This window comes from Cupressus sempervirens, chromosome 9 (assembly GCF_028749045.1).
Source record: "Cupressus sempervirens isolate cs-2001-9-10 chromosome 9, ASM2874904v1, whole genome shotgun sequence".
NCBI lineage: Eukaryota > Viridiplantae > Streptophyta > Pinopsida > Cupressales > Cupressaceae > Cupressus > Cupressus sempervirens.
The window spans coordinates 645,187,073-645,206,692 of NC_143126.1; the positions used below are offsets into that span (position 1 = coordinate 645,187,073).

At 37.6% G+C, this 19,620-nt stretch overlaps 1 protein-coding gene across 1 annotated transcript; it reads right to left on the reverse strand.

Moving 5' to 3' along the window:
• Window positions 1-17,844: 17,844 nt before the first annotated feature.
• Window positions 17,845-19,043, reverse strand: LOC149540386 (large ribosomal subunit protein eL31-like). The gene is made up of 2 exons (XM_089801481.1): window positions 18,652-19,043; window positions 17,845-18,415 (listed from the first exon to the last, which is right to left on the reverse strand). Exons 1-2 carry the CDS (start codon window positions 18,732-18,734, stop codon window positions 18,136-18,138), a joined length of 363 nt encoding a protein of 120 aa, XP_089657607.1. The 5' UTR covers window positions 18,735-19,043; the 3' UTR covers window positions 17,845-18,135.
• Between the last annotated feature and the right edge of the window lie 577 nt (window positions 19,044-19,620).

Genomic DNA, 19,620 nt, shown 5'->3' on the forward strand with positions numbered 1-19,620 from the left:
TTTTTGAATCATTTAATGGTGCTCCAAAAGAGTTTTCACCAGAGGATGGTTTTGCTTTGCTTTTTCACTTTTTTGTTTTGTTTTCTAGTTCAATTTTGTGACTAGAGATTTTCTCCTCCTTGAAGTAACCTACTAGGTCCAATTTGTAGACATATGTTGATGGTGGTGGCAGTCATTTATGCAGTGTTTCTGCTCCCATGAATCTAAGGAGTCCATGCTCTATATAGAATTCATCAACATGGATGACACTTGGTTGGTCCCAATCAATGAGTTCAGGGTAAGCGAGTGGTAAATCTATGAGATTTAGGGATAATTGGCAGAGTACAGAAGCTCCTAGGATAATTTCATCAAGGAAGATATTGTCATAAGCTTTCTTTTCTACTTCTTCAGGAATGTCTTTGACCTCAACGAGACTATTTGGATGTTTGTGAAGGCATGGCCTTCATTCGTGGTGCCCCCAATTACCCAGGGAGTCCATAGCCGAAGCCTTTCTTTTTTTTTTCTTTGTATGCTTCCACAGGTTGCTTAATGCTTGACTCTAGATAGCTTAGACCACCTCCTTGATAATTCCATTGCTCAATAGCAAGGCGATGTGACCATGGGTATTTTTGTTTAAGGTGGTCAAGAAGCTTTTCACTCTTCAGAAGTGGCCCTTTATATAGCCATGTACGAATGTCTAGACTAGTTTCCTCGCCATCAAGGATCCCTTTGGTAATAAATGTGTTTGGGCCTAGTTGTATGAGCTGAGGGTTTGTAGCTCATTTTAGTCTCTAATATGTTAGGCACCCTTGAGTATGTGGATCAAGTGGTAAAACACCACTACCAAAAGCATCTATGAGACTGTACTCTCTACAACCTTGGTAGTTGATCTTAACCGTGGAAAGGGTGGAAGCTAAAATGGTATCTATATTGTGGCAGGTGCCAAAGGAGCTAGCCATGGTGTGGCCAATCTCGATTCTAGGACAATGGTTGGTGTATGAAGCTTCGGCCACATTGCAATAAGCAAAGGGTTTAGGATCTGCGTGGATAGTTACCTCAGTGCCATTATGCAAAAACTTGATGAATTGATGATATGTGGATGGAATGGATTTCATGGCATGAATCCATGGTCGGTCAAGGAGAATGTTGTATGGAAGGTTAAGATCAACTATGTGACAAATTGTTTCTTGAGTAGTTGGGTTGACCCTGATAGATAGCAAGATGGTTCCTTCGGTGGTGCACTCCAAGTTGTCATATGCTTTGATGGTACTGACCTTGTTAAGAATATCTGCCTCATTGTATCCTACTTATTTGATGAAATTTAAAGTGCATATATTTAGAGCTGATCCATTATCTATGATGATCATTTGACGACAAAGTTAGAAACCATGACAGTGATGAGAAGTGGAAGTATATGATCAAGTTCAACTATTGGGATGTCAAAGACTTTGAAGGATAGAGCACATGATGTGGAAAGATGGCCAACCAAGTTGTGGAATTCAGTGGCATTTATTTCAGTGGGGATGTGTGACTCATGGAGAGTACATTTGAGGATCTCTTGATAAAGTGGGCTTGTTCGTAAGAGATCTAGAATAAAAATCTAGGCCAACGTATTTCCAAGGTGTTCCAAGATATTACATTGTGGTCCTAATGGGGATGATCCTAATGAAGATGGCCTTGATGTAGGTGGTCTCAATGGCGTAGATATAGATGGGCCAACTATATTGAGTCGAGCTCTTCGAGTAGTAACTACACATTGGGCATCTAGGCCTTTGATGTTTATAACATTAATAGAAGGCTCAACTTGTGATATGCATCTAATAAGGTTTCCATAGTCTAAGTATGCTAAGGTGTAGTTTTGAGACTTATCTCAGTTATCTCCTTGTTTTTTTTAAGCATTTTTGGGTTTGTTGACAGGAGTGTTTGTAGGTATTTTTCCTATGTTTGTGTTATGGGCAGGAAAAGCATTTTAGTATATCAATAATCCTGCATTTGGTGAGGCTTGTGCCCCCACTGTAATCTATTTCTGATCAATAAGGTCTTGGACATAGTCCATGAGTTGCATGCATTTGAGGGTGTGTTTTTCTTTGACACAATGGAATTTGAAAAACTCATTATCCTTATACAAGGATGCCCTAGACTAATTTGGTTCCAAGGGTTGTATTTGTGGATGTCAAATGAGATTATCCTTGACTAATTTTTCAAAGATTGCATCAAGGGGCTCCCCTAATAGGGTGTATACATGAGGTTGTCTTTGAACACGTGGTTTAGGTCCAGCTGACAGTGTGATAGCATTAGTCTAATTTTGACAGGTAGGCATTTGGACATTGTGTTGATTTTTCTGAATAGGCAGTTGCTGATAGATTGGGGGTTGTTACTAGCAAGGTTGTTGTTGAAAAAATGTGGTGGGAATGTTGCTACTGCCCTGATGACATGAACATGGCAGGTGTCGGTGACACCATCAGTAACTTTGTTTTTATTTTTATTCCAATGTCATGGTTTGTCATTGCTTGGACCTCAATCCTGGGTATTTTCTTTGTAAATTTTGATGACGCCATCCTTGATGAGCCCTTGCTTGAGTCTCATTCCTTTTTCCTTAACGTCTTTATATGTTTGTAAACTGTTTGTAACCATGTGATGGGAAAGACTAGGATGTGTGTTGTTAATGAACATTTTGACAAGGTGATGTTCAAGGATGGTGCATGAGATCCTAGTTGTGAGGGTTTGCCAACATTGTAAGTGTTCTACAAGGCTTTCTCCTCCCTTTTGCTTGGTATGCACTAGGTCCACTACAGATAACTCAGTCTCGACCAGATGAGCATATTGACCCACAAAGGCCTTAGAAAGATTAGCAAAGGTCTTAATGGTACCCTAGGGTATATGACAAAACCATTCAATTGCAAGCCCCCCTAAGCTTTTCAAAAAAAGTTGCATGAGAAAGACATCATTATAGGCCACTTATAGAATTCCTTGACATCTATAACCGGGTTTCTTTTCCCTCTAAATTTATCAAACTTGGGGATCTCAAAATATTTATGAAAAAGTGTCATCATGATGGTTTCATCAAAGGGATATGGACAATCATTTTTAAATTTGAAATTTTTTGAGTTTGTCCCATCCTTGAGGGCTTTGATATCATTTTTCATCTCTTCCCATTCAGAGTTTATAGGTGGGTAAACGGGTGCCTGCAGTCCAGGTGCCCCCGATGTGGGATGTGCAGCAGATGTTGAAGGTTGATATGGGAAAACTTGACTGTCATATGGTGGTGGCTAAAAAATAGGTTGCACTACTATTGGAATGGATGCTATGGGTTGTTGGAATATAGTTTGCGCATACTGTTGCATCTACTGGGTAGATTGTTGATGGGGAACATAAGTGTGAGGTTGTTGCCCTACTAGATAATTCGGTGGGGATGCCAAGGCATACTATTGGTGTGATGATTGTGGCTAAAAAGATGGTAGTGTAGGTAATACCTAGGCCATGCTTTGGGAGTGTATATCATTCCCAATATATATTGGTTGTGTTCCTTCTTGAGAAAGTAACTGAGTATTAACTAGGGCTAGGTAATTGATGTGAGGAAGAGTGTTTGTAGTCAAGTATTGCGATGGAGGGGTGATTTGGTTATTGCCTAAGGGTGGCATAGAAAAATAGTTGGTAATGGGTGGTAATGAATAGACTTGAGGAGGAAGGGATGAATGTGACTGAGGTATGAACATGGATGCAGTGTTGAAGGGGATGCAAGTGGTAGGCCCTTGTGTCATACCAAAACTCCAAGGTCCTAAAGGAAATGAGGCCAAAGTACTTTGGCTAGTGACAAATGGATTGATAGTGATTTTGGGTGGGATGGAAGATGAAGTATTTGACCCTAATGGAGGCATTCCTATAATGTACTGGGATGTAGGTTGGATGTTTATGGTACTAGTAAATGAATTGGATGTGATTTGAGATGGAAGGGAAAATGTAGTGTTCGTAAGTGAAAAAGGAGTAAAGTGTGAAGCAGGGATATGGGTGGTGGAAGCAGATGCAGATGATACACTTGTGGTTGGTTGGGATGTGGTATGAACTAAGGGTTGAGTGAAGATGGGTTGAGTGTTTTGTGGAATGGGAGCGATGACTTGGGTTGAGGGGATATTCAGGTCTGTTGGTTCTGCTTGTGTTGGTTGATATCTGTTGCTTGGTGAAAAGAAAGGATCATGAGGGATAGATGAACTTGCAGATGGTGGTTGCCATCCAAACAGAGGATGTGTAGGATCTATAATTTTTGGAGGCAGTGGTCGTCCAAAATCAAAGGCACCAACATTGTCTCTTAAGAAGTTTTCCATGATGGTCTCCCTATTTCTATCTATGATGGCATTAACAATGGTTGTGTGTCCAGGTTGGTTCATGAAAGCACCAGTATCTATTGAAGAACCTATTTCTTCGAGAGTTTGTGGTGGTTCCCATGGTGTCATGGAAACTACATGGTATGGCTGAGCTCGAGCTGTGCTACTACTAAGACTAGGATCCATGTCCTTCTCTTTTCATTTATTCTTACTGAAACATGTGGTAGGTGGCATGAAATGCTGACCTTCCTAAGTATGGAATGCAAAAAGGATGATGATAAGTGTATGTGTAAAGATGACTCATCTAGGTGTGACTAGAGTGGAGGGATTTCCTAAGATGCGAAGGAAGATGTATGAAAATGTTCTTAGTGATATCTAGGAAACCTAAATGATGTGGTACTAAGTGAGGGAGGTTGTGTTTCCCTTAGGTGTGAACTTTGAAAATGTGATGGTGATATCAAACCTTAAGGTGGCCCTGTGAACTTTTTTGGAAGGAAAATGGGGATCAAGTGTGTAGCCCAACCTTTTTCTCAAGGTGATCTAGGACACAAATAATAGTTTATCCTAAATAATGCTTAGTTTAAGGATAACTATGATAGTGAGATGGATGGAGAGTTTTTTTTAAGGGAAATAAGCCTTTTAATGCAAGGATGCTGATGTTCTAGGTGATGAGTAAATAATGGAGGACACTAGGGTTTAATGATGCTTAAATTGGAAAAATTTTTAAAACCTAAGGTTGATGACAAAAAGGGAGGAGATGATTCTACCAAATGTTTAGATGGGATGAGGAGCTATATGAAAGACTAAGCCTATGAGGAGATAAGTGCATAAGTATGTGTAGAAAAAGAAGGACCTAATCAAAGTAAGTAACACTAGAGTTATCGATAAAGCTATGGTTGATACCTCGTCAAAGAGTTGGTTCTAAATTTTGTAGTCTCACTTAGTTTGTAGTGCAACGTCTACACCGTCTTTCTCAATTTGGTCTAGTTTAGCAATCTTTGGGTTGGGTATATACTTCTTGTGTTTTGCTTCTATTTCCTTATAAACTAGTATTTGTGGAAGTTTAGCCTTTTTGAACTTGGTCTTGATTTGGCCTGACATGAGATAACTCTATGAGATTTGATCACAACTGTGGGTTTTTTCAGAGGCAATGACTATGCTAAGTATACCTTTTAACCTTGGTTTGAAAACATAAATCAATTGAGGAGCAACTAGGTTTCAAGAAAATGGTTGTTTATGTAAAAGGGGCAAAGTGGTTTCCTTGGGGCAAAATGGTTTTCTTGGGGTATTTTTGGGATGTAAGTAGTAAAGTGGGGTGAACTAGGCTTAGGATTGTTGCGAATAAACTTGCTAACAATCCTTTTGAACAAAGGTAAGGATGACCTATTGTTGAAAATGAATGTTTTGTTTACAAGGAAAGTTTTCGGTCAAGTAAGATATGTAACAAGGGTATTTTGAAAAATATAACTTTAGACCAAGGAGAAAAAAATTTGTTTGCAACTGGACTTTGTTAATGACTGTTTTTGAGATAACAAGGATAGTTTTGAAAGAGGTAAAGTTGAACCAACAAAACTAAAGTTGTTGCGAATGGACTTTCTAACAACTATTTTTGGGATAACAAGGATAGGACATTTTCTAATGCGACAGATTATGAGCAAACAGTTTCTCAAAGGACAAAGTAACTTTGAGATAGACAAACAAATGATCTCTTTAGCAAAAGGATTTGATAGTAACCATACAAATTGTGTAAGTTTTTACAAATGTTTTTCACGGGTCTTTTGCACAAACAAGACAATTCAAACACACTCTTTATCCCTAAGGTCAAATGTTGGTTGCAATATGCTATTTAATGGCCCACAACTTGATATCTCCTGATTCTAGTGCAGTATGTCCCTCTAATTCAAGAGGTGAGTCGATACAAGAGTCGATCTACAAATGATACACATCAAAGAATCTTCAAGGCATGGAAAATAGAAGTTCCCCTTCTACAAGAACAACGACCCTTGGAGATGAAACCCAAGTAGCCTTATGCCTCTACCAGGGGATCACAATGGTGAGTAATCTTGGGGGATGTTGTTTCACTTGCACCATGAATTAACATACCATGGATAAAATCATGATGACTAAAATAGGGTTGTAAATAGGTCCTCTATGGATTCATGCCAAACAGTTGTTACATATGTGATCCACTTAAGGATCTATTCTGGACATGCTGAAATTGTGAGAAAGTTTTCCCACCTCAAACTACCCCAGAAATACACTGCCCGAACTTGGGTGATAGAACAAGAAAGTTTACCTTTCCCCTCATTTATATACCAACCAGATTTTTACCAATTTGAGCTTCTCACCAAAGGAGATGTGCTTCCTAGAGGTGGATGAACTCACTAGAAGCACTCCTAGGTTTTTGTGGGTGATCTTGCTAACAACTTTTGGTACATGTGTCATGTATTTTAAGGTCTTAAGATGCAGAAAATAGAGAAGACAAAGTTGTGCTAGAGGGCACAATATCAAAACACGCAAGGCACTTGGTTCATTGCTATTTTGGATGCTTTAGTGTATCCTAAAAAACTAGTTTTTGAAGACACACATGATCTTAGCATTCAATTGTTCATTTCCAACTTCACAACGATGGTCAACAAAATAAATCGCGTCAACAAAAGGGAATCAATCGAGAAAGCTTTTTAAAAGGAGAGAATAAGAACGAGTTTATCCTTAGATCATTCAAGAATTGATGAATTTATTTTAAGCCCTTAAATGGAGGTGTTTTCACATAATATTTTTTTGCACTTTAAATGAAGTGTTCATCGCATTGGTTCGGGTTTTTAATACTTGACATTCAAGAGTGGATTTCTTAATTAAACTATCCAAACGTTCCAATGAAAAACGTTATAAGATTTAGACAAGCATTCCATGGAAAAGTGGAAATTGTTCATTTTTAAGCATTTAAACACACAATTTCTAGTAAGCATTGTAAGAAAACCTACAAAAACTTGTTAACATTCTACTCCAACAAATACCTGCAACAACAAAAAAAAGTGATAAATTTGGCACTGGTTGGTCAAACCAGCAAACCTGCAGGCTTTAATCTGCAATCCTGCAGTGTGGGAATGTAGTTAAAAGGTTGTGGGATTGAGGTGCAGAGAATTGGTGAAAATACAGAAAAATGGGTTGTAGGAAGAAAGTAACAGAGCGATCCCGCAAAATAGTGGTCCCGCAGGTTTATGGGGACGCGTTCCTATTGACAAGTGTATCTATGGGTTTGATGGAGGAGGGAAAAAGTGGGGTATAATGGTTGACTAATTAGCTCAAGCATTCTCGCAGGTCTTCTACTGCAATCTTGTTGGTAAAAACAAGTGTTCCCGCAGGAATAAGGTCAGCGAGAATGATGGGGGTGTTTTTAATGGCACATAGTGGTGGGGTTTGTAACAAATAGCGATCTCACCCTGACAAGTTCGTGTTCCTACTGGCTTAGGATCATGATCTTGCAGCTATGGGTTTGCGATTTCATGGTTGCAGGATCATGAACAAAGGTTGTTGAAATGTTGTTTAAACTAGAATTTGCTTTTATGGTTGGGAGCACACTTCCTGATAAGAGACATTGGTGCCTGCAAAAATTGTTAGAAGACCAACTATGTACACAAACAAACACAAAATGTTAGTTTGGTTAATCAAACAGAAACAAGCAAAAATGTGATTATAGTGACCCAAATGCGGGGTCTTATCGGGCATGCCAAAAATGTATCACCTAATTTAGTAGTGCAAATTGAATACTAATATTAACTAAGCATTCACAAAAGTGAATAAGTAAACGCTTATGATAGGATGAGGTTCACACCAAAAAGGAAGGCAAACCAAGAATGGTGAGCTCCTTAGGTGTAACCTACGATGACGTAGATATGTCCCTGATGGATAGGGGATGTATGCTCACGATGTGCTCAAGCTTCCAATGGATGAGTATTTTTATCAAGTGCGTAGATGGGTAAGGGTTTCAACAATGGAGATGAAGACGGATTTTGACATGGCTATGGTGCAAAACAAGTATGGTGTAGTGGTCAGTGGGGCATTATAAGTTTGCATGAAAGTGGATTGTGGATTGTGAGAGGGAAGGGCTTTATTTATAGGCCAAGCAGTAGTGAGATGGAGGGTCAAGGTGCAAGGATGGAAGAATGGTGAGGGAGGGGTAGGATGCATTCAAAGGGGATCACATGGATTATGTTTGTTTGGAGCCAATAGGGGAGTGACACTTGTCACAAGGAAGATGAGTGTGAGGGGATGGGATAATGGTTGGTCAAAGGGAGTAATGAGGGAGGAAGAGTGTGGAAGAGGGATGTAAGAGGCATTTAACGATATGTAAGAGCCATTAATGCTCTTGGAGAGGGATGGAAGAGGACAAGGGACACTTGTTGACTTTGGCTTGGGTTAGCAAGTCTTAACCCTTGCTTAAAGTTCTGCACATGTTTAGGAGGGGGATTAGACTTAGTATAGGAAGGGGGTTAGGGGGCAAGTGGCTTAGTTTTGATGGGATGGGTTAGTTAGGTGGCTAAGTGAGGTTAGTATGGATGAATGGGTTGGATTAGGGGTAAGGATAGGGTTTAGGGATTTTCTTAAGGGTTTGGATAATTTATTAAATGATTTATTTAATAAAATGGGAGATATGGGATTAAATTAAATAGATTTGGACATTTATTTAATTTAATAGAGGAATAGGGTTTTAATTGATAAATTGATTTTGGGTTATCCTTTGATTTTATCAATTGGACTATAATTAATTAACTAGGGGATGACGTTTAATTAATTAAATAATAAATATTTAATCAATAATGTCCTAAGAGATGACTAAATAAGATTACCTAGTGATGTAATCAAATTTAGGTGTCTACAGCTCATACAGCATATTGCAAGGTTGTGTGCTTTCTCTTACGATAAGAGAATCACCTAAAGCCCAACATAGCTTGAGATTTCTACCTATTGCAAACATTTCATACTACAGATGATTTAGATAGCTAGGAAGGTGTTGGTCATTATTCCTCCAATGCTTTGGTGACTAGGCAAGACTTGGCTACGATACATATCAACAAGCATGCAAGAGTTCTATGGACCAAGGTCGCTCAAATGGTATTACATGCTCCTATAAGATAAGTTGATTGAGCCCCTCTTTATGTTGATCATGGTGTTCCATGACCCACAACAAATTAGGCAAGTCACCCAAGTCACTGAGTCAAGTGATTCTTGGCAAGCCAGGGTGGCCCTAACTTGAGACTCGCTTAGTTAGACCCTCTGACTTGTGTGACTCATCAAGTTCATGGTCTCTGACCCAGCTATGTAGCAACCCATGTTGATAGTTATAAAAGCATAAACAAACAAACATAATTCTTGTAACTTTTTTTTTTTTGCATGTGTTTTCTTTATTACCCTAAAAGGTGTTTTATTTGTTTGTTATGAGAAGAAGGAAAAGTGAGGGATAGGAAGAAAAACAAGAGGTCATAAGCTTGCAACCAACCTCAAAGAAGAGTTAAAAAGCTTCAACAAATCACATTGAGGGCAGCAGTATACTTGCATTGAGGGCATAAGAAGTCCATAGCAGTTGTTCCAAAACTTCTCAACTCATTTGTAAGAGGTAAGTGTTGAACTTTGTAGATTGTGTTGGTTTTCTTATATGTTTTTGGATTTTTCATTTTGTTGTTCAATTTTTTAACTTTCCAAATGTTGAATGTTTTCTATTTAAATAGATATTGCATACCTCAATTATAGAAGTATAAAAATATCAAACCCTAGATGTTTTTTAAGAAAAAATTGCAAACATATATTTACAATTTTTTCTATGAAAAAAAGTAAGATTTGGTGTTTTTATTTCTAAATTCTTCCTTTGAAATTTTGAAAATTTTCACGAAACAATTACAAAGAACAAATGTAGAGATTACTATTTTTTTCTTATCACATATATCTTCATAAAATAGTATGCACAAACGATAATTTATTTATAAAATTATCTTATTGCAACACCTTCACATTTTGGAAACAATATTTTTTCTCAATGGCTCCTCCTAATCCTCAACCTAAGCCTAAGAGATGTAGTCAAAAGGATGAGGCTTTGGAAACATATTGAAGAGTTTTTGGTAGCACAAGAAAGTATACAAAATGTATGTTTCGTAAAAAAACTTAATCAAGGTGACATTAATGGATTTAAATACCATATTGTTGTCATATGTGGCAATGATATTGAGCCACGTAAATTAGCAAATGTCGATGTAGTTTGTTTATAGTATGTCCAATTAGAAACATTTCAACAAGAAAAGTAAAATAAGAAGCAATTATAAGAGAAAAATGTTATTGGTTTTGGTTCATCCACATTGGCATTTATAGGTTGCATAGGAGAAGACTATTTCATGCCCTCTCTTTTGTCTAGTGCTACTACTTCTACTTTTGCTCTTCATAGTGGCACTGTTACGATTGGGTCCTAAAGTTGAAAGATTGAATTTGGATAATTATTTTGTGTCTCACAGTAGCCCTCAAATAAGAGCATTGGTTGTAACAAAGAGGTCCATTATGTTACAAGAATACAACATTTGATTTACCTAAACTACATTTTTTTTATTAGAATGTTTTAAGTTTAAAATTTTATAATATTCAGTTAAACTTTGTTCTGTCAAATGATAATCTATTAGTGACATATCTTCTTATTAGCAAGGAATGATATATGTATAACCATTTATGGGGTGATGTTTAAAGTCCCTACTAATACTATGTTAAATGGTCCTTTCTAGTTAGAAATGGTTGATATGAAAGTTGAGCTAGAGGACCAACGAGAGTCTTGGAACAAAAAAGGTTACACCATCATGACAGATGGTTTGACAAATAGAAGGAAATAGAACACTCCAAAAAAAAATGTTCCCTATGCAAGTGATTGATCATTCTGCTTAATAATTCAAATTTAAATTAATTAATTGATCAAATATCATTGACGATTATTTTACTTTATTTTCATGATCCACATATTTTTTTGAACTACACAAATGTTTCCTCACGTGTAAAAATAATACATACTTATGTGAGGCTATTGAGGAAGTCATACATGAGATGGGGGAAGGAAGTGCGATGCAAGTGGTGATCGATAATGTAACAAATTTATTTATTTTTAAATTATCACATCCAATTAATTTAAAATTGCCACATGTAAACTTTTGATGGAGAAGAACCTTAAGTTTGGTTGGTCTCCATGTGCAACTCAATGTCTTAACCTCAAAAAAATTGTGAACTTACCTACAATCATGCATTGGCCCTTAACATTATAATGCAATACAAGGGACTAAAAATGTTGGTTGGTCCTAGTATTAGAGTATATGCCTCAAATTTCCTCACTAAATTCCTTTATGAAATAAAAGGCAACTTTGGAGCGCATATTTATTGTTGAGGAGTTGACTTGCGCATATTTAGCATTTGTTTTCTTATAATTTTGTATACATATTTTTTGTTTTGTTTGCAAATTTGTAGTTATGTTTATTTTCATGCACACTTGTGAATTGTTTTTATTCTACATTATTTGCAGGCCACTAAGCCCTTCTTAGTTTTCTTCGAGTAGTTGATGTGCAGAAGCCCTCTACGTGCTACATATACGAGGGTAGAATAGAGCCAAGAAAGTCATTAGATCCATATATGCAAGAATTGAGGATAAGCAAGACCCAAATTTTGAAAATAATTGATAGGAGATGAAATAACCAGCTTCACAAGCTCATCCAAGTAGCAACTTATTTCTTCAATCTAAAATTGTGTTTCCACAATCTAGTAGCCTATATACAATGGTACAAAAGATATCTACTAATACCACAACAAGGGTGATTTCATAAGCAAGATGTGCAAAGAGTTTCAAATAGAACTACAGCCAAGTAGAAATATACATTAGAATTCTGAAGTTTGCATTTTAATTTTATGATCTAGCCTTTAAGTTGAAAATGAGACTGATTTTTTTTCTTTTTCTAATTTCAGATAAACTATGGCAAATGATTGGTCCTACAATCCATACCTTCAAACCATGGTCATAATTTCAGATAAACTATGGCAAATGATTGGTCCTACAACCCATACCTTCAAACCATGGTCATCTGCATATTAAGTAAGTTTTGCAATGCTTCTGAAAGTGCGCATAGCTAGAGCATGTTCAAGCACATCTACTCAAAAAGGTGTAATAGATTGTGCTATGAGAGGTTGAATGATCTAGTCTATGGTCATTACAACCTTCATCTTAGGACTACTAATTTTGGACACAAACTCCTCTCTGCTCACTTGAGCAATGGTTGATCCAAAGTCCAAGTGGCTCTCTGAATCTACCGACCCTTTCTTCACTGACAATGACAAGGACCATGAGTGGGTTCACCAAGCAGGGAGATTGAGGTTGGCAATATCAAAGGAGGATAGAGCACATTGTGGCACAACTGATGTTGATCAAAGTGGCACCTTACAAGCAAAGCCTGTTTGCTCAATCCATCTAAGACCTGCCTCAGACACCTTTAGGGGAGGCAAGTGAACTACTCTAAAGCTAAAGCTAAAGCTAAGCCAAAGCCATAGATTTGTTTTTGCTTATGTGTGTTCAAAAATGTTTGAAGTCATGTATTTTATATACATTTGACAATATTTATATACGTTTTATATTTCCTTCAACAACAAATTCTGTTGTAATTATGTGATGGATGTGTGTTTATGTATGTAATCAAATTAGCTTATATTTGATGATGTCTAGCGGCTTTAAGCTTGATTTAAAACAAGTTTTTAATCATTAAAGTTTTCAAATTTTCAAGGGTTTTTTCATTTTATTAAGTTACAAGTCCGACCGTTATCACTGAGTTTTGGACTTGATCATGACCTTCTTACTAACACTGTAAGACATAAGCAGGGATTTCAACACCACATAACCTCAGACTCTGATGTTTCAATCATTAACACTGCTTATCATTATTCATCAACTGCATATCATTATTTTCATCAACTGCATAAGATGTCATAGCAGATGTTCTCAACGCAGGAGAATATTTGCGAAGATGCATAACATCAACAAGAAAGAAAAGCTGAATTGATCAGAATGTCAATTGACAAAGCTTTTTATAACTTGTTCTGTCTGAGTGCATCTAGAACTTTTCTATATGATTATGGAAAAAAATAAGATATGGCCTGTTATTATTTTCAGTTTTCAGTGTGCTTCTATTTTTAATGTCTGAGCTTGACTTAAATTCAGAGGATGTGAAACAAAATAAGTAGCAAGCTTGTCAAGATGTGGGACTCTGTCTTACTGAGGAAGACAAATCTTCTAGACAATAAATTAATGCTCCCACTGCAGGAAAGGAGCATCACAGTACATCGCTCAGGTCTGTTACCAATTATTAAATAGCTGGCCACGCTTCTTTTTCGGGAAAGCCTGAAGCAGGCTTCATGTATTACAAAATGTTTGCAATGGGGCAGCATATGTCTGCAAAGACTGGTGTTCACACAGCTTAGAAAATTCAATAATGATATCCATTTTTGTATGGCTTTTGGAGAACAAATGCAGATAAGGAGCACATCTGGAAGAGGGAAAATGATAAACATAGCATCTCTAAATTCATTATGGATGAACAAATCAACATGAAAACATGCAGGCAAAAGATCTTAGAAAAATTTGCAATGTTAAGTACATTCAGATTAAGTTGCTGCGCACTGCTAAAATTTAATGAGCAGAACCAACGACCAGTTCAGGCACAGGGTCAAGGGTCTCCAAGCTAGAGCAGAAGGCAGCTACACATAATGCATCTGACAGGCTGAACTCGCAGAATATCATGAATTAAGATATCTTATATCTCAAGCAGAGTGGCGGGATATGCCTCTGCCCCTGCATGAGAATTGATATTTTTCTCAAAATTTGACATAAACATTCCTAAACTTATTTTAAAAAGAACTTAAATCATGCAAGTTTTTTATGTTTTTTGGTAATCGGCAAAACTACACCAAATGAAGATAAGATAATATTAATGTTCAACAAGAGACCACAACACAGGTCTATGGGACTGAGAGCTTACAACCAAGAAGATGATGCCGACAAAAGAGCAAGCACAAAAAACCTAAAATAGAAGATGAATAAGAAAGCAAGAGTCACCCCAAACAGGATTAGGGTTTAGGGATCCTTCCTCGAAGGGAAGGAGGACAACAATGAATGAGATGGACAGAGGCAACCAGGGGCTCTGTTTTGTCGCTGAGTGCTGCAAAAGGAGTGTTGTTGGCGAAAAGGAACACCATGGGTTTTCACTGATCTTGAGTGGCTGGTGTTAGGGAAACTATACGATCGCTTCGTACCCTGGGTAGGAGATAAGGGCGAGAAGAAGGTCGTGCCTAGGTTTGGCCCGTGGGGAAAGATAGCTGCAAAGTGTGGTCGTGAAGCTTTATGTATTCACAAAGATAGAGCGCAAGGCAACGCTGATCTGTGTACCTGAAGAAGTCCGAGAGGGATCTGCACTCTCTAAACAAACAATAGAATCTTCCTCTGATCTCATAATATATAAGGCATCTGAAAAGAAAATGGGTCTCAGAGTCTATCTCCGCCATGTTACAAAGTCTCCAAACCCAATCCTCTCTATTGATATGGTGGTCGATCTAAATCCAAAGTCGGTGAGAGTCCACCCTAAAGGAGCCAAGAGAGATACGTAGAGCATGGGTCCACTCTCTATGTAAGTAGTCTGGGCAACAAATGATCCTGTCTCGAATATCCAAGTCCAAGAAGTGTTCAGCATAGAATGTCACCTTCAGGCTTAAACCCCCACGGAGGATCAACCCAGGTCCAGATATGTCTGTTGAACTCCTGTCGAGAGGAGAGGAGGTGAGCTAGAGTGTCCAGTGAGAACTGGTAGGGAGGGAGATGGTTGATGTCTATCCCGACCGATCTCAGTAGGATAGTAGCCTGAGTGTACCAGCAGTGGGCCCTAGAGGCGGGATCGGAGTCTGTAATAGCAACTGAAGAGCAGTATGCCAAGTGAGGGTATCTGTGTTGGCCTTCAGACGACAAATATTATGTTTTCCTATGAGTGACCCATCTTTTTTGTTATGGTCCAATGCAGTTCAACTATTTTTTTTAATTGTAAATTGTTAAATCAACTTATTATCGAGTTTATGGCAATATGTGCCTATATTGCTTTTAAAGCTATAAAAAGCTCCTCGAGGCTTAGAAAGTTTATGCCATTTTATGATTTTGACCTTATCAAAAAACTTGCACAAGGGCACATATCCATGTTGCAAACCCACAAATACAAGGCCCAAGCCTCTTTCATCAATCCTATTGTGCTCTGAACTGCAAACTTAAAAGTAAATTCATTACAGGATCCTAAACATTTCATGCCACTATTTTCAGCCAGGGTAAGCTGATCATGCATAATGATGTATAATGAATGTAGACTGCATGTTCGCCAGTCAAGCTGTGTAAAGAGGCATTCAAATTCCAACTACCCACCCAGCAGCTCTATCATACCTGTTCAACCTACAACCATAAAATTCCAGACATGTGAAGAGGTCACTCAAACCCTAAGAACCAGTTGCACCTGGGGTATCATCATTGAAGCAAACAGTGTTAAATAAATTCAGAGGATCGTTTTTGTGACCTATTGCAGCAACCCACCTAAGGAATTTCCCAACAGACATGGGCAGTTATCCAAGGACAAATCACAATCAAGACACAGATCTAAAGTTCCCGGAAAAAGGACACCCTGATCAAAAACCAAGGTCAATCAAGGTAGCATTCTAGATCAATTATCTATCAGACAGGCTATGAAACAACTGCTTGTAAGATCTTTAATCACTTTCAAAACCATGTATTAACTCAGAATTTTGATCATCTTGTCCTCTAACCTACTTAACATACTGTACTCTCTTCTGCATATTAAAATTTTCATATTTGAGTTTCTTGAGTGTGCTGTTGTGATATTCTTGTGGTTAAATGAAAATCTGCAAATCGATAAAATTTGAAGTTGGATTCTCAAACCCTACAAATATCTCATGCTTGGTCAATGTTTTGTCGAAAAGATTTTCAGGTGCTCAAGGGCATTGTCTAGAAGCCATTTTTGGCATTAAAAACTAAAATAAATAATACAGAGCTCCAATAGCCTCATCCTCAGGGACATTTTGGCTTATTACCCAAAAGACTCTTAAAACATCAAACTCATGGAATATATTATATTAATTATTGATAATTTTGAAGCTTAAAAAAATATATTAAGGCAAAGAAACCTAATGGCTTAAATGTTGCCAAACTCCGTGTGAGTAACATGTGAGATAAACATCTAAGATTTAGATACACCTGTAGCCCCATTCCCGTTGCAAATTTAGAATTAAATACCAAATAGAACCTCACAAGCAAAGTGATTAAGTAGCCATGTCCAACGATAACTCCCTCGATAATATTTGAAGTCATTCCCACATCATTTCATCCAGCTGAGAGATGGGAAAATCAATAGGATGGTGGAACGCACTTGCTTATCGCTTATCTTTGGTCAACTGATATCTCCCTTCGTAGATGACTAGGATAGCTTTTACCTTTTTGACCAACCAATTAATTATCTTTCATATGATATATCTATGTAAACAACCAACCAACAGATATCTGTGATGCCAACTCTTCTCTTTTGAAATTTCTATTTACTCGAAGGAAAAAATTGGTAGAATGTAATCTTCTCAATGCCTGTAAATAATCAACCAATCAACGGACTATGTGATGAACTTTCTTCTTTTTAATTTCAATTTACAAAGTAGTTAATGTTTATAATTGATACAAGTTAAGAAACAGTAGCGGACACATGTTCTCATATGAAATGTCAGTATCATCTACATAGATTAAAACGAACTTAAAGAAGATAATAGTGAAGGTTCCCCGCACTCTATTCTTTAGCAAGCTTCATGAACTTATAATAGTGAAGATTCTTAGCCCTCGGCATCTATAGCAAGCTTCATGAACTTGTTAACCCTTTCTGGGAATCTTTAACTAACAGTTAAGTGGCCAGCTATCAACATGAAAATGTTGACTGCAATCTATTCTTAAGCAAACTTCATGAACTTATAATAGTGAAGATTCTTAGCCCTCAGCATCTATAGCAAGCTTCATGAACTTGTTAACCCTTTCTGGGAATCTTTAACTAACAGTTAAGTGGCCAGCTATCAACATGAAAATGTTGACTGTGTTTGATCAGCAAATGACAAAACTACAACTATTAATTCAGTGGATGGCATTTCAAATTCAAATTTTGGAAAGTAACATGAATGAATGTCAAGTTTTTAGACTGCAATTGGAGTTCCTTGTTTTATGACCTCAACCGTTGTTATGTCTGATCTTGAGGAATGGTCAACCAACCATTTCATTTTTACTGTCCAATAGTCCCCACTAGCAGAACAAAATAAGAGGTATTGGTAAGCTGGAAATGAATTTGCATTATAGGCTATCACTAAATAAGCAGAAAAGACTGATACAATCACTGAAAAAACTCATTTATGACATTACAAATGTAAACTAGTGAATGTACTACTCGTATTACAGAAAGAATGCTCTCAAAAGTAAACAGCTTTGAAGTGTACTATTTCCAGAAAGAGTACATAGATTCCAATATGTCATTCATGATTCAGACTCATGATATCAAGTCCAACAAATAGTCCATTCAAATCACACTTATCCAAATAAAGAGCCACTTAGGCTTCAACAAAATCATCTAAGAGAACAAAATCATCTAAGAGAAAGACATCCTACAAAACTCAATCTTCCAAGATATTAAATCCTCTTATGGGACAAGAAAAACAAATGTTTCTTAAACATTACATATCTCGTGCAAGACAAAGATCAGTCCTCCTCATCAATAACTTTAGTCCCCAATCCCCTCAGACCCTCTGGGGGCACCTCTGCTACAGTAACTAGCGAGTACAACTCCTCCTTGGCATCCTCTTCGGGATTGCGCTTCCTGGATATTCGAACCCTGACCCTCCTGGGCACACTCCTAATACCCCTGCTCCACACGGCCTTGTTCAACTTCACATCGATTCTCACATCAGTTGTTCCCATAGCCTTCTGTGCAAACTTCTTGATTTCCTTTACGGCCTTCGGGGCCATTTTCTTAAAAGTACTGCAAACAAAGATCTAATAAACGCAAGAACGCAAAAACCTAAATCGGAAAAAAAAAAAGCAAAAACACAAAAGACGTTTAATATCTTTACTTTTTTTAAATTTGTGCAGACGGCCAATTCAGATTAATATAGGTAATTCAGATTTATATGGGCAATTCAGATTTATTAATTTTGCTACTCCTAACGAGATCGAGGCAAGATTATTTGGGATTATAAACGTTGGAGGAAAAAATACCAGCCATGAAGACGCTTGTGTAGATTAATGGTATACTCCCTGGTTACGACCTCTTCTCTACGGCTCTTGCCTTTCTCAACCATCGTGCTCTCCGAAATAACCTGCTATCTGCACTCCTCTAAAAACCCTAACGCACCTACAGAATATTTTCGAGACTAAGCTGTAGGCTCAAAAAAGAGGGACTAGCTTAAACCCGAGGTCTATAATATGGCGAAACCCTAAAAGCTTTAATTAAAGACAGTTTAAGGTCCGTACATGCAAAGTAGATGTTCATTAGAAAATATTCGGCCAATTCAATTACTGGTTACGACCTTCCTCCCACCCAACCCGCCATAGAATAGTAGGGAATAATCGCCATAATAGGCCACCCTGCATTCCAAATATTTTCTAATCCGTTGTTTGGGTGTGTAAAAATGGAATTAGAATTGAGAAAAAGTGGAATCTCGTACGCTCATTTACCCTCCAAAACCAAGATTTGGTATTCCATCTAAATAGATGGAATTGGTTTAATACTCATTTTAATTCCATTTTTTGCCAAAATGAAGATTACATAAAAAGTAAAATGGAAAAATTTTAAGGTCTGAATCTTCACCATTTCTTGCAATATCTCGAGGGAAGTCTTCGATCGGTTTGTTTTGGAAGTGTTGATAGAGGAGGTGTGCCATCAGGCGACCATGGCCGCCCTAGAGGTGTTGACCGCAATGAGCTCCAATAGCAGGAGCAACAGGATAAAGGTGATCTAGGTTGGCATCGTCTCCGCATTGTTTTTGTCACTTCCTAATCAGAGTTCGAAAAAGAAGAGTAGTTGTGAGAGGATGTTATGTCTTTTGGATGTGTTGTGTGGTTGTGCAGAAGGGAGGACCGCCTTGGCCGACCATGCAATGGGCGTCCCTGCGGTGTCTAAGAAGATACTGGGAGTCTCCAACCTAGCAACAGAAAAGGCCGTTTGGATTTTGTGGTCTATGTATA

What these genes read in the sequence shown, in the direction of transcription:
- LOC149540386 (XM_089801481.1), bottom strand. Translation starts at nt 18,734, where the DNA reads ATGGTTGAGAAAGGCAAGAGCCGTAGAGAAGAGGTCGTAACCAGGGAG. An exon ending in CACAAGCGTCTTCATGGCTG is followed by an intron (nt 18,416 to 18,651) that starts GTATTTTTTCCT and finishes CTTTGTTTGCAG; the next exon opens with TACTTTTAAGAAAATGGCCC.